Here is a 15,410-nt window from a genome sequence, read left to right on the forward strand (position 1 = left end):
ATAGTTAAATTTGAAGGGTAATGAGCAATCAGCAGCAGGACACCTTTGCTAGCCTCTCCACTCCTCACCTATTCAATTACAGTGCACAGAAGCTCCCAACAGACATTTGGTGCTGGATGCCTTCTTATGTCAGTCAAGCTGGACTACACAAGTGACTAGTATCTCCAAAGCTAGAGCCAACAAGAAGCCAGTAAACCTCTCTGTCATCCTATTTTTTTTCTTGCTTGGGCCTTTTATATTAAAATAAACATAAGGCAGCACAAAGGGCCGAGACTCACTGTTGTTCTTTATTAAACAGTACAGCTAGGTATAAGAGGCACACAGATTAGTTCAGTTTTCTGAGGAGTTACACAGAACATGGTACAGAGGAGGAGAAGTCAAGGAGCTGGGAAAGCTAGAGGGAGTGGGGATGGTTTGGGGCAGTAACACCCACCCCCCACCCATCACACAGCTGCCTACTTGTCACACAGAGCCAGAAGGTCCCCCCCTGTGATGCTGAATGCTGATGCCCCAGAACAGGGTTGCAAAGAGGACATCCCCATTCCCAGACCCTCCTGCCCCATACCATGCCGTCACAGCTAGCACCTCCGCCCAGCCCCAGCTCCTCCATCCCTCACTGCCTGGCACAAGAATCAGGAGGACCTCACCTGACCCAGATGATGGAGAGAGCCATGGGCCAGGATGCACAACACCACGCTGTAGGACTGCAGGAGCAGAGCCTGGTACTGCAGGGAGGACAGGGAACATCCTACATGGGGATGTTCCACAACACCTCTCAGCTCCCCTCCCAAACACAGCTGGAGGGCTCCTTGCTTGCTGTAAGCCCACAGCCACCACCAGACCTGGTGGCAGGGAAGCAGAGTCCCATCTCCCAGGGCACCACATCATTTCCCTTCATGGCACGGGGCTGGGAGACCTCAGCTGCAGCTCCAAGGAGCAGGCAGCCCTCTCCTGCCCCAGAGTGGAGGAGGTTTGAGATTAGGAGGAACATGTCTCTAGAACAGAACCATCTCAGCCCTCAATGCTGGGTTCCTCCTGCCCTGGAGCAGCAAAAAAGCACGCTGCCCTGTAACTGACTGCTTGCTCTATGTCTTTGCCCTGGGGCTAGTGATATCTGGAAACACGGTTCTGCCTGTCCCACAGTGACTTCCCCATAAAGATGAACTCTTCAAAGTGCTCAAGTTCAGCTCCCCTCAGAGCCCTCAGGTGCTGCCTTGCAGCCATTTCTTGGGATTTCTTCTGGCAGATGCTGTCTTCTCACTCCTGTCCTGATATAGCAGTGCTGCACACACCTAACTGGGTACCTCACTGTGCTCCAAAGCGGCTGTGTCTCCAGTACGGCTGGGAGGGACTACTAAAAGTTGAGGAGCTCTGTAGATGGGCACTGTGTGCAGCTGGAAATCACTCCAGGTCCTGACAGCATCAGCAGAGAAATTCCAGCTATGCTGCTTCTGGCCAGGAGCCAGAATGATTTCTGGAAGCTGTTGCCATGACATGAGTGCAACCTTCATTTTCATTTTAAGACATCTTTTCCTTGTTTTTACTTTATTCTCCTTTACACAAAGCAGTAAGAGTCACCACTGCTGCTGCATTTCAGCTGCCTCTAAGATTAAACCAGTCAGCCAAACCAACACAAAGCCTTTCAGCTGGCAGCCTAGACCTGCTAAAAGCAGCCTCACTGTGGGATTAATGTGACTCCACTGCTTGAAGCATCCTTAGGAAACACACTGAGTTGTGGCCAATCTGACATGAGGAAAAGCCATGGATCCCTCCAGGGGATAGGCAAGGCAGAAGAGAGTACTAGGATTAACGATCCAGTAGTAATATGTAGGTGAAGGGAGAGAGGGAAAAGCTACCCACATGGTTTGGGGAGGATGGCCGCATGGCACAGCCAGCTCCTACCTCTGCTGTCCCTGGCCCTAGAGGGAGCCAAATCCATCATTGCCACAGCTGAACTGGGCACAGCAGCACGGGAGGAGCAAGCAGTGCCAGACCTGGCAGGTCTTGAGTAAATAGGCAAATAGGATCTCAGGCAAATAAGCTTGAGAGGCCTACGCCAGCTGTCATCTAACTAGGGTGGGTAGCAAGAGGAGGGAGCATGAGCCAGCTTAAAACCAGAGTAGATACCTGGGTGTTGATGCTTCAGCTACCCCGAAGGGACTTGGAGCAGGGTGGTGTACCTGTGCTGCGGCACTCCTAGGCTCACAGAGATGTACCCTGCCAGCCCTTCACAAAGGCAGAGATGTAGTTGTGTCAAAGCAAGGCGGAATCACTGGGAGAGCCCCGAAGCATGCGTGACTGGCAGAGACAGTGACGGGCTGGTGCACAGAGAAAGACAGAAGTGGAGAGAGGCAGAAAGCACAGCATGAGCGCTCCCCCTGCCCAGGACCGCTGCATGGTCAGGGATAGGGATGGTTGGCAGGATCTAGTCCCCTTCTGGAAGGGTGTCCCAGCCACGTCGCATGGCTTTCACCACAGCACCATAGAGTTTGCTCCAAGCCTCCCGCACGTCCGGGCTGAAGGCAGTGCCAAGGCATTTCTCCAGCATGTACAGCAAGGACTCGCCGACAGTCTGCAAACCAGAGAGGCATCAAGCTCAGCACCAGGGGATGACACACAGCCCATTCTCTTGCTTCACCACCTTTTTGGACTTCTCCCATTACAGCACAGCTGCTCCTCCACTACCAGTGGGGCCAGGCCACTCCATCCCTGGCTGCTCGGAGGGGGCCCAGAACCATCCCACGCCATCCCCTTCCCCTGCTCTATATTGGCCCTCACCCAAACCCTGGGTGAGTGGGGAGTGCAGGCAGGGAGCAAGGGCTGACACCACGCATGTAACACCAGGGGAGAGGTACACGTCCCATTCTCCGTGGCTTCCAGTTGCTGGTAGCCAGTCCCATCCCCTGGCATAGCAGCAGATCAGCAGAGCTGAGCAATGCCCCGATACCAGGAGAGTGGGTCAGACCCCAGGCTGGATGCTCGGGGCCTGCCTCACTGCCTCTCAGGCCTCTTCACAGGGCACTGCTCCTCACAGAGCTGCAAGCAACCCCATATCCAGGAGCACCCACACACTGAGCGCAGGGCTGGTGGGGATTGCTGCCCCAAGCAAAGGGGACTTTGCTGCCTCTGAAGAGGACCAAAGCTAACAGTATCAGAAGGAAACCATGTGTTAGTTAGAAACCTTTAGTTCAACCTTCCCTTCCCTGCTGTATTATCCAGTATTTCTGTCCGTGCTTGATGGCAGGAGAGGAGTAAGCAAGGGTTTAATATGGAGGATGTGCCTGTCTTACTGCCATGGAGGAAGCAGGGGCTGAGGTGCAGCCCCCCCATCCCAGTGCAGACAGAGGTGGGTGCTCCCTTTCCTAGGTGCAGTGAGGTCTGCCCAGAGGATCTGACACAGAGATCCAGGGCGCAGGGCAAGGGCTGAGCCTGCAGCCCTGTGCCGCAGGAGAGACTGCAGTGCCCCAAACTGTGGCCCTCTTCAAACACGGAAAATGCCTTGCTCCCCTCTGTCCTTTCTCCCTGGGCTTACTGGGGAAGGGCAGAAAATGAGGGGACCTCAAGGGTTTCCCTAATCGAGCCAATGTTGCTACACAAGTTATCAGCAGCTCAGGGGCTGCCCTGAGCCACCAGCTTTCTCTCCAGCCAGCTGAACGCAGCAGGTGGGTGCAGAGGGATGGGGACTGCCGAGGGCTGCAGGCAGGGCTGCACAAACACAGCTGCCATGGGACGAGAGAGGATGCCTCACCGAGAAAGACTCGACCTTTACACCGACTGCCTGGTGCTTCTTGCCGAGGTTGCAGAGATACTCTTCCAGGCAGGACAAGTTCTCCAGGTGGTTCACAGCAGCATCGATCACCAGCATCACCTGCAGGAGCACAGAGGCAGAATGGCATTAACAGCAAGGCTCTGCTGCCCTCCCAGAGGAACAAAGAGTCTGACCCCTCTACTTCACCCTTCTCAGCCTGACCACCTCCCAGCCCAGCAGATGCCCTGAGCTTTCCTTTACTCTGCTGCGATCTGCGTCACATCAGTGAGGCATGCTGGCAGCAGCACACACCATATCCTTCCATGGGACACTGCCAGAGGTGCCACAGTAAGCAGTACTGCTGAGCTCCCTGTCCCAGAGGGGGTAAACAGCCCTATAACAGATCAGTTATAGGGGCTGATGCAGTCATTACAGCTCTTAGGACCCCAGGACAACTGCAGGGGAGCCCTGGAAGTTGCCAGGACTAGAGTTTCCAACTAGAAGTTGCCAATATGGTGTAATTGTGAATAAGGCAACTCCAATTCTAAGATCAGCCAAGGCATTTTGAGGAGATTGGGTGGACAGTATATGCAAGAGACCTAGTCTGGTAAAGCACGTGCCACCATGGTCTTCCAGAAGCACAAAGAGTCAAATGGAAACAGGACAGAGAAGGGTTAATGAGGGATGAAGGGAACAGACAGACCAAATTAGAAGAGATTAAAGCCAGGGCATGGTTAGCTTGGCAAAGCTGGGAGGTGATAGAATTGTGCCCTGTAATTTCAACAGGGAAATTATCTCCAACAAGAGCAAAGAGCTATTTCAGCTCAAGGCAATAATAGCAGAAGTAAAAATGGACTTAACTTTGCCAATAAACAGTGGCTGGAAAATAACAAAAAGCTTACAGCTATCAGAGGAGTGCAGTCCTGAAACAGCCTCTTACAGGGAATAAAGACAGGCAAGCGAAGCATCAAACTGGTTTAAAGATGGAGCCAGACAGTTTATGAAGGCACCAGCAAGCCAAGACTGTGCTCTGCCCCGGCCTGGCCGCTCTTCAGGGCTCAGCAAAGGGTCTCTGATGCACTGGGTGTAATTCTGTCCCATGCATGAGCTCCTCCAGATGACATCAGCATTGCTCCTCTCCCTATTTCAGGGGGAGGTGAATTGCAGCACTCCCCCAGAGGCTGTCCAAGAGATGCTGTGGGCCTTCTGGCTCTGCAGCCACACCAGCAGCTTCTCCACAGTAGTGGGTCCACAGGAGCCTGGCCCACTGCCCAGCTCTGTGCCGCCTCCTGGTCAGCATATGGCCAAGCAGAGGGCTTCAGTCCTTGTCTGGACAGAGGTGAGGCACTTCCACGGTAGAAGAAGGGGGCTTCCAACTTTCACAAGAGGCAATCCACTCCCACATGAGGGCATGGAAATCAGCACGGTGCTTCTGACCCACCACAACCCACATTCTCATCCCCCCCCAACTGTTGTAGGACACTTTGTCCTGGTAATAGCACCTTCTTCGAACATGAGTAGTGCCCTGCAGTTACCATCTCAGGAAGAGGCTTCCCATGTGTTCCCCAGTCAGACACCCCACAGTCCCAAGCCACTGCCTAAGGGCTTCCTCCTCCACAGTGGCTGCACTCCAGCCATGCCACAGCCCCCCTCTCACCTTCCTGATGTGATCCAGGAACTCGGGGGCAGAGAGGCACTCCTGAGGGCTGGAAAACTGCTTGCAGTTGTATTGGAAAAGGGGCAACAGGTCAGGGTCCAAGTCAAACAACCTGCAATAGCAAGAGAAGAACCCTCATCTTCTCACTTCCTCAGCTTTATTTAGAGTCCTGTTCATCCCAGGAACAACCCCATCAGCAGCACACCTGCAGCCCCCCCGCCTCCCTCCCCACCCGTAAAGGACCCAGAAGTTCTGAAAAGTCTTAGTTTGGGGCAATCCAGGTTACCTATAGACAAAAAAGTCTTTATTTCCCTAGCCCACAGCCCCAGCTCTGACATACGTATTTACGGCACCTGAGGACCAGTCCCAGCTTGCTGGAGTTCCTCCTGTCTTGGTTGTTGTCTCAACTCTTCCCATTCCCACTTCATGATCCCCTTGAGCCCCAGAGCTCCCAAATCTGGGGAAGGTCCACAAGCTCCAGCAGCCAGCTTTCCTACCTGAGCAAGGGGGACATGTACAAACTCCGCTAATGCCTCACTCTCCCTCACCATCACCAGCTCCCATTTCTCCCTCCTCACCCCCCCTGCCAGTGCATACCAGGCACATACAGATCTCTGTAAGAGCCACCCAAGCAAATCTAACAGACTGATACTGTCCGTGGAGGCCACAGGGAATTCAGGCAAGACAGTCTCTCTTCTTCCCATCCTGCACATTGCACTTCTGGATCCCTCTCCCCTCCACTGAAACTCCCAAGCCTTGCTGGCGCTGCACACAGCCCTGCTCTGCAAGGTTTGGCTCCTGCCTGCTATGCCCCACTCCAGAAACCGGCCATCAACTCTCCGACCACCCTTTTTGAACGAGTTTTCATAGATTTTCCTTTTTCTCTTCCCATAATTGATACATTAATCTACTTAGGAGAGGCAAGGAGTTGGGTTTCAGCCGTTCCCCCCGGCACCCCATCTCCCCTGCCCTGAGGCTGAATCCTCCCCAGCGGCCAGGTCTTTGCCCGGGCTGCAGAGTGCCGTGGCAGGGACAGCCAGGGGGTCCCTTGCATGCGCTCCCCAGGGCTGGGCGGACACGCAGCTCTTCACACAGCCGAAGTAATGGTGCCAAGGCGTGGGGTCAGTGGGCAGAAACACGCAAAACCTGCCCGCTGCTGCCTCTCTCCCGCACCCTCCGTCTCCCCGTAACAAAGTTCTCGCTGGCGGAGGGTGGGAGAGGCCCCGCGGCAGCCGCTGCCCCACGCCGGAGGGGGCTTCAGCCCCGCGCGGCTCCCTGCGGGCCGCCAGCCCCGGGGCAGGGGCCGGCCGGGACCCGGCGCCGAGCGGCGGGAAGCGCGGCTCTCCGAGAAGCGGAGCCCGGCCCCTCGGCCCGGGGGTGGGGGCAGGCTGGGGGTGGGTGCCGGCGGCCGCGTCCCGTCCCCGCCGCCACGCTCACCTGGTGAAGAGGACGAGGCCGTGCTGCACGGGGCTGCCGCTCAGGCGCTGCCAGCTCTCCCGGATCAGCGCCCGCTGCCCGCCAGACAGCAGCATCCCGCTCTCCATGGCGGGGCGGGGGGACCTGCCCCTCGCCGCCCGCGGCCGGGCGCTGGCCCCGCTCGCCCGCCGAGCGGCAGCCGCCCGCCCCTCGTTCCGCCGGGGGGGCGCCGCCCCCCGTCGCTGCCCCCTCGCACCCCCGCGCTCACCTGGGGGTGCCGCCCCCCGGTGCCCCTCTCCTCCAGCCGGGGCTTCCCCGACCGCCTCACGGGTAAGAAAGAGCTCACTTTCTATTTCCCACTCAGGGGAAGGAAGCAAAAAAAAAAAAACCACCGAATTATATCGCCAATCACCGCCCCCCCAGGCTCGCAGCCGCAGGGCAAAGTAGAAAGTTCAGCTCATTCATGGCTGCCATTTTCCGATGGGCCTGGTGTTACAGGTGAAGCAGTGCGGAGAGCGGGGCTAGCAAGGGGACCGCCGGGACCCGCCGCCTCCGCTCGCTGCTCAGCACAGACCCCTCCGAGCGTGACTCTGCCGTGGAGGGTCTCAGCGATGCACCAGCACTATGGCATCCTCTTGCTCTTGGCCACTTCCACCGAGGCTCAGGACACCCCACAGCCACCTGCTACCTCCACAGGCAAATGCAGTCTAGACCCTGCAAGGTACATGTTTAATTTAAGGCTAATTAAGCCAGCTGAACCAGGCAAAGTTGTTAATAACAGATCAGAAGACATGTCATCTTTGTTCAATATGTTCAGGACTCCCAGCTTCTCTTTATTGTTCAGACAAAGGAAAACACTGCTTTTAATTTGGCCCCAGGCTTTAGGCAGCATAGAGGAAACAAAGCGAGAAGGGGCAAGTGAGGTCTCAAGCAGCACAACAGAAGCCAGAAAAGCCAGAGCAGTCATGCAAGTTAAGGTTTTCAGAAGGATGCGAGCAACACAAAAGCACGAATATTGCTGAAACCATCACAGCCTACTCTGAAATAACAGTTGTGCTGATGTTATTACAAGTTCTGGTTCTATACATCAGACTTATTTCTTGTAATCAGGAGACAGCAGCCTCTGACCCAGCCCAGGAGCACACTGACTCAGTGTAGGCAGAAGCCATTCTTACTGGAGTACTGAAAATAAGCCCTGGGAGGAGACAAGTTCAAAGGCATGATGCTACATCCTCAGCCCCAGCTTGTCTCCCAGGGGCCTTTCTCCTAAAGAGCTGGAGTGACAGCACTGACTGCAGTGAAAGCAGGAAGCAACCAGAGATGTCTCTGCAAGTGCCAGAATAAATTACCTATTTTCTCAGGCTTTTGAGACCTTGCATTCTCAGTGCAGACGAGATGCTCTATAGGAAAAGCTCCATATCCATTAGAGGAAGCTGGAGAGCCCTATCCTAAAGCTGGGCTCTGGAAGAGTCCAACAAACTCACAAAGAAATTGAACTGTCAGATGGGACTAAGGAGTCCCACAAATACTTACAAATCTCTGGCTACTGAGCCAGAAAACAAATAATGTTCCAGGTAAACTGTGTTTTGAATGCCATTGCTAGGAAAGACTTCATTAATGTCAAAGGTCCCAGGTTCTGGACAGATGCAAATGGCTTCTGTTAAATCATGACTCCTTTTAAAAATACAGCATTTTATCTTTCAAAATAACTGAGCCTATGATCTCTACACATCTATGTTCTTAGAGAACAGGGGATAACTAGAAAGCAGTCAATAATAAGGAAGAGTCATGAGCTTCAGGGCCATCTCATGGCTGAGGTGTTGGAACATGCAAGCTGCCAGCCCACAGTGCTTCCTGCTGTTGGCCACCATCTTCTGGTCTACAACAAACTCCCGCTAAAAACAGCGTCTTAGCTGTGTGGCTGCAAAGGAAGCATTCACACTTGGGACTGATGATAAATCAGTGTGATGATAACTGCTGAAGCTGCAAGGTGCCTGAAAGAGCAGCTATGAGAGCAGTGGGAAATATCAGGTTAATCTGAGCAGGGCAGCTAGCACAAGCCCAGTAGTGCCAATACAAACATTAACCTTTAGCTATCTTGCAGCTGATCTAGAACACCAGCAAAGGGCATGAACTGTCATCCCATATGCATCTGCACAAGCTACTCTGACATTTCAGCCAGCTGTCACAACCACACAGACATGGACCTTCACCAGAGTCTGGCTGGACGGTTTATCTTCACCCTGTAACAGGGCGGGCAGTGCTGTGCTGCCAGGGTGCTGGAAAGGAGAGCGGAGTCCTCCCTAGACCACAGGATACCAAGGAGCAGAGTTAAAGCACGTATGTGCAGTCAGAGCCGCAACCCAGGCTGAGTATTTGTCTAGGAACATTCTGAATATATGCAGAGGTAGCTGACAGAGGAGAAAGAGAAGCACCACAAAAGCAAGTTTTTGTAGTTTAGAGTGATCAGCTCCTAAAGCTTAGTTGGGATGTGGGACACCTTTCCTCGGGTCTGTGCAGGCACTATACCAGCTATCATATCCCAGAGCAACAACAAAATGCAGGTTCAGCCGTTGTTCCTGATGGCAGAGGTATCTCAGACAATAGTAGTAAAGCTGTCAGCAAGGGAAAATGGTGGCTCTTGTCCAAGGTTCCCCTCTGCACCTTCCCTCCGTGCTGCAGATGGTGGCTGCACGCTGAGTGCTCACAGACAAGGCACAAGTGTCAGAACAGACCAGACACAGCAGCAGCAACAAGAGCGCTGAGCGTGACGTGTCTTCTCCTTCTGTGGAACATATGGGTGCCCCAGCTGATGAAAGGGGCAATGAGCTGGCCATACCCCTGCCCACCTGTTGGCACCCAAACCTCACGCTAGCATGACACTTAGCAGAGTCTAAGAACCAAAGAGAATTAATTTCTTCCCTGTGCCCCCCCCCCCCCCCCCCCCCCCCCAACAGCTCCTTCTGGGCAGGGTACAGGCACATGCAGGAGCAGTTTCCCCACCCTCCCTGCCCCTCTGAACAGCAAATTCATCCCTTTGATGACTTCTGGCACTGGTACATGCCCTCTCCCTTAATAAAACCACCAGTTTTTTCCCTGTGACAGCACAGATCTTCCAGCACAGGAGGAGGGATCTGTAAGGAGGGACTTGAGGTGGGAGACAGGGAGAGCTCAGGGGTAAGAAACATCTGAACCATCATTCACATGACCTAAAAGAGCAAGGGCTCAGGAGACACAGTGCTCTTCCCTGCGTGCAAAGCAGCTTCTCCCTTGCAGCTACATGGCTGTCAGAGAAGTTCCTCCTGCTGCCATGGCACTGATGTGCTGACAGCACAAGTGGAGCCCAGAGAGGATTTAAAGTACAAGGAAAAACAAACAAACAAACCTCCCTTCTTGTTCAAGTGTTTTGTGAGCCTTCAAGCATAAGAAAGCCCCAGGATGGATCAAGAGGTTGAGCACTGCAAATGTTTCCATAGTCAGGGTTTTCTGCAATGGTCCCCAGCTCCACGTACCTAGCCTGGCAGCTCAGCTCTTTTCTGAGATGTTCTTGGATTTCTACAAGACGGTCCCTGGAGCTCTCATCAGTGAAGAACCACCAGGTCAGCAGCACAGACTGCTCCAAAACCATCTGTAGGCCACTTGGAGAAAGGGGAGGCAGATTTCTGGAAAAGCTCACTGACCTGCAAAGAGGACGATAAAGCTCTTTTGTGCTTTGGAAGAACAGAAATGTATAATGTTTTTAATTTGCAGAAGGTCTTATTATTGTAATCTACAGCCCCTTCAAGTTAGAGTACCAATACTCATAACTCCCCTTGCCAAGTGTCACCTTTACTTGTTCAGTGCCTCAGTTTACCCACAGGGAAAGAAACTTGCCCAATCTCATAAAATGGTGTGACAGAACTGGGAATAAGCTCACAAACACCAGCCCCCAACCCTGTGCTTAGGGTTCAGGATGCTTGGAGAGCAACCCTCCCTCCCAAGGGACACACCCCATCAGCCTGGCCCAGGGATGACTGTGCTGTGGCACTGTCAGTTTTCCTCCCAGCTGCAGTACCAACAAACCCCAATCCCCCTTTGGACTCCTGCTCATTTCCAATTCTACGTCTGTGAGTCTTCATGAATAATGCTGCTCTGATCTAGCTGTTTCAGGCTCCCTGATCACCTCAGATATGGACTCCTGGGCTTGGCTAATCCTCTTTCTTTCCCCTTGCCCCCAATCTCAAAACCCCAGGCCATGACGGCTCCTCTTTTCCCCAGACTCCCATCCCCACCCTCAGGTGGGAGCAGAAGTCACACAACGTAACCAGCAGTCTTCTTAAGCTACCCCCTCAGGCCATGGTGCAGCACTGCTCAGTAGCAAAGCAAATCACAAAATACAGTTGCATAACAAGAAGCAAAAGAGATGCAGGAGGGAATAATCTTGCCCATAAAATGATGAAGGGAACAGCTGCAGAGCTCACAGGCTGCCACCATGCCTGCAGGGAGAGCAGGGCAGCACTACCGACCTTGAGGATTTGGGCTACGGGGAGAGGGATAGGCAGAGGGAGAAGGAACAATGTGTGGGAGAGGATTCAATGGCAGAATAAAATGAAACAAAAACAGGTCTTTTGACTTCAATTTGCTACTAGACATCTCCAGGCTCACCGTGGATCTCCCAGGGCCAGCTGGGGAAAGTTTGTACAGGCAGGTGAAAACAATCCAAGGCTGACAGGACATGAAGCAGGGAGAGAACCCAAATGGGACCACACAGAGAGCTACTAGCCTAAGTATTTTTGACTTATGAGGCTGTTGGACCAGGTCTGGCACTTACAGATGCTCAGACCTTACCTTGGTTGTTATTCACCTTATGCTTTCTAATAGAGTGATAATCCACCGGTTGCTACTTCTACCACCAGGCTGATCTTTCAACAAGCAACCTCTGCCTTTTGTAGGTCACTCTACCAAAGTGAGTTTGAAAAGTCTACCTACCATGTCAGTCTTGACACACAAGCTGAATTTGATCATAAGACACAACTATAGAAGTGTGCGTGCTCCAAGCTGGTGGGATGCAAGCAGCCGTAGTCCCAAAGCTCTCCAGCCTCATTACCTCAGCATGGTGCTCTAGCTAACATGCCTGGCAACTTGGCAAGCACTGTGTTAGCAGAGCGTCCTACCTAGGGACAGTGCACATGGGCTTGGATCTTCCTCCAATTGTCCTTATACTTTTGGACTGGATCATCCTTCAGTTGCCGACACATCATGGCAAAAGCTTGGATGATTTACTCCCCATGGAGCCTCCTCTGTAGTTTCCCCACTAGATTTGTCTTAATTCAGAAGCACTGCTCGTGCTGATCGCTGAAGTGCTCATTGATTGTCTTCTCTCTGATCTCAACTCTGTCCTTTCCCTCCTCCTTGCAATTTGAATTGACCTATTGACCAGGGCATCTCCTACAATCATTTGCCCTAGAGCAGTCGTCTCTGAGAACAGCATCTTTGATGCAATTTATTAAAACAAAGATTTTGCGTTTAATTGCACCCATTCCTTCATGGCAGGGCTGTGCTAGCATCACAACCTTTCAGCTTTGCACTCAGCCATCTGCTCTCAAAACAAACTCCATGTGCTATTACTTCTGTGTGTGGGATCCTTTCCTGCTTGAGGTCTTCTCCTCCTCAGCTAAGCCATTCTAGTCCTGGGGCTCTGTCAAAAATAATTCTCCAGTTCAGTGAGAAATTTTGCACCTGCAAACTCCAGAGTCAAAAATGCCTAAGTGTTGAGTAAATATTGTGGCTTTGTCTTGAGGAGAATGATGTACTTATGCCACATCATAAAGCACTTTCCAATCCATTAGTAACTAAATAGGATGTTAAACAGCAACTGTTAGCAATAAAGACTTAAAATCAGCAGGCACAGATAGCTTGCACCCATGAGTCCTACAAGAGCTGCCTGAGGGCATCTCCAATCTACTGATTGTTAATTTTATTTTTTTTAATAATTCTTGAAACAAAGACATTTCAGCAAACTTAGAGAGTATAAAATGCAATACTCAAAAAGACCAAACAGGATGATTAAGTAAGGAAGAAACTAACTAGCCTGGTAAAAACCAGCATAGAGAGAATAATGAAAAACCCAGTAGGGAGTTTATTATAAAAGCATTTGAAGGCGAGTGTACAACTTTCCAGAGTGATCCATCAGTTCATGCCTTTCTGTCTCTGCCAAATAGTGGTCTAATTCTTGACAAATCTCTTACTACCTATGTCCTGGCAGTTTTTCATTAACTTTGATATTCCTCATTAGGTCTTCATTTTGTGAAGCAGCCTTCCTGCTTTCCCTCTCCGCATGACTCTTTCATAGCAGCCCTTAGTAATTTGAGTTCTCACTTTCTGGATGCTTCTCTCTTGTATTTGAAGTCAATTAATAACTTGTTACTCAGCTTCTCATCTTTGGATCTCCCTGGCCTTGCTTTGCACTGGGGTAGTTGGTGTTTGTGCTCTTGTTGACCTTTATTTAAATATTGCTTCTCAGACTTGATTCCAATGGGATTTTGCCCAGAAGTGATCAAATTGTTTAAACTCACTTTCTTTAGCTGCACTGGCTTTATTTGGCTGTTCTTACACAGTTCATAAACCTTAAAGAAAGATGTACCATCTTACACATGTTCACATTCTCATCTCAACCAATCCTCCCCACTTATCAGTTTCTTTCTCCACCTTGTAACCAAATAGTTATTGTCCCTAAAGCATTCCAGGGGATCAGCACACTGCCCAGGTGGGACTCAGCTGACCCAACACAGACACCTTCATATGGGCAAGTAACCTAAACTCCCTTTCTGGTCAATGGAGAAACCCAGGTACTTCAGAACTGCCTCATCCTAAAACACATGGTAAAAAAAAGGGTCAGATGAATGAAGCCTGAAAACTATCCTTTATCAGCTGTAAGACAGCAGGATGACTAGCTTTGGATGAAATCTGGAGATAAAACAATGACTGCAAGAATGGCAAATATGGACAAAGCCATTTACAGCAATCGTAACACTTGGTAGACTGTGCCCATTCAGATAAAGCACAGATTTGCTATTTCCAGAGCATGTATCACATGGGCCAGAGCTACAGTTAGACATAGTGTTTTAAAAAATGACTCCAAAGTGTATGACAACCGCAATCCTTGGATGTAAAGCAGGAAGCAGTGGTAGGAGCAATGAAGATTTATTTCAGCATAATGAACTGGGGAGACTGATGTTGGAAGAGAGTGTAGAGTTTGGGAAACCACATGGGTAAACCAAAGAAAATGAGAAAATAGGCACAGGAGAGTGAGGGCCAGAGAAAGCAACTTACTTTGAAAGTTTTTATTTCATTAGCAACAGGAAGATGAAGCAGCAGCTTGAAGACAAAGCACAAAATCTGTACTAAGAAAACAGGTTATAGAAAAGCCTCATTCTTGTTGAGGGACATGTAACAGGATAATGTCTGGAATTTAGAAGCCTATAAACCTGGCAGGTTCAAATCAGATGCAAATGGAATCAGTCACCAATGTCCACCCACATGAGATCACTTACCTGCAGAAAGAAGCCATTCTTCCTTTATAAAGGGCATTGAGAAGTAGTTTTACTTCAGTTATTACTGGCATTTTCTGAACAATACTCCATGCCTTTTCCTTATGGTTGTCTCCCTACGCTCTAGTACAGCGTCTGTATCAGCAGTCCTTCCTTCCGGAACGATAGCCCCGATCAGACAATATCCAAAGACCATCTTGCACTTTCTGAAGCAGTACAAGGTGCCAATAGGCTTTTCAGTAGCCATCCATTAGCCTATCGTATGGTAATACGTACCATGTGCAGGCCACAGTCCAGTTTCTAGCTGTCCTGGCTCTACTTTAGCAGTCCTTGGACATGAACAGCCTGGTTGGCTCTGCTCCAGCACCAATCTGGGCATCTGTCAGTAGCCCTAAATAAGGTGGCTGTATTTTACTTTTCCCCATCTACTTCCACCCCAAGGATGGCAGCCCCTTGTTACATTGTACTCAAAAGTATATGCTGCCCTGTCACCACAGCCTGGTGTAGAGCCAGATTCTGATTTACAGCATTCCAGTTTTATTACTCACTCATTCAGTTCACAGCAAGGGCCTCATTTGTACAAAACTGTGCATCAGTCTGATGTTATGGATACTACACACTCAACATAAGAACAACACAGAAAAATGTTGGGTTCCTGAATAAAGTGTTTTATCTGTCAAATGAAGTGTTCATAGACAACCTACCAGAAGCTTGATGAATATACCTATTAAACCTGATGTATTACACATATTTAACACATCCTTAACATGAAGGAATAAACCGGCTTCAACAGACAGTATGTTATTCTCATCCAAATGTACCAGTTTCACTTCCTGCTGTGCTTACCAGCGCATCGCTTGGACCGCAGTAAAACCTGACCTCTTAGAACTGCAGTCCAGCAACATTTGTGTGCTAAAAGCTGATGTAGACCACCATTATCCTAGATCAAACTCCCCAACAGGTCCATTTAAAGTTCATGTTGCTACTTCAAGTGTGCATGTGAGGGAGAGAGGAAAGGGGAAAAAAACCATACCCCAAGATCTAGACGCAAAGACAATGC

General features: G+C 50.8%; 1 protein-coding gene across 1 annotated transcript; it reads right to left on the minus strand.

The window, feature by feature from the left end:
• Nucleotides 1–266: 266 nt before the first annotated feature.
• NGB (neuroglobin) lies at nucleotides 267–7,021 on the minus strand. The gene is made up of 4 exons (XM_074868486.1): nucleotides 6,843–7,021; nucleotides 5,406–5,517; nucleotides 3,749–3,868; nucleotides 267–2,572 (listed from the first exon to the last, which is right to left on the minus strand). Exons 1-4 carry the CDS (start codon nucleotides 6,947–6,949, stop codon nucleotides 2,426–2,428), a joined length of 486 nt encoding a protein of 161 aa, XP_074724587.1. The 5' UTR covers nucleotides 6,950–7,021; the 3' UTR covers nucleotides 267–2,425.
• Nucleotides 7,022–15,410: the final 8,389 nt, after the last annotated feature.

Source organism: Strix uralensis, chromosome 4 (genome assembly GCF_047716275.1).
Source record: "Strix uralensis isolate ZFMK-TIS-50842 chromosome 4, bStrUra1, whole genome shotgun sequence".
NCBI lineage: Eukaryota > Metazoa > Chordata > Aves > Strigiformes > Strigidae > Strix > Strix uralensis.

What these genes read in the sequence shown, in the direction of transcription:
- NGB (XM_074868486.1), bottom strand. Translation starts at nt 6,949, where the DNA reads ATGGAGAGCGGGATGCTGCTGTCTGGCGGGCAGCGGGCGCTGATCCGG. An exon ending in TCCTGGATCACATCAGGAAG is followed by an intron (nt 3,869 to 5,405) that starts GTGAGAGGGGGG and finishes GTGCTCCTGCAG; the next exon opens with GTGATGCTGGTGATCGATGC. An exon ending in TAAAGGTCGAGTCTTTCTCG is followed by an intron (nt 2,573 to 3,748) that starts GTGAGGCATCCT and finishes TCTGGTTTGCAG; the next exon opens with ACTGTCGGCGAGTCCTTGCT.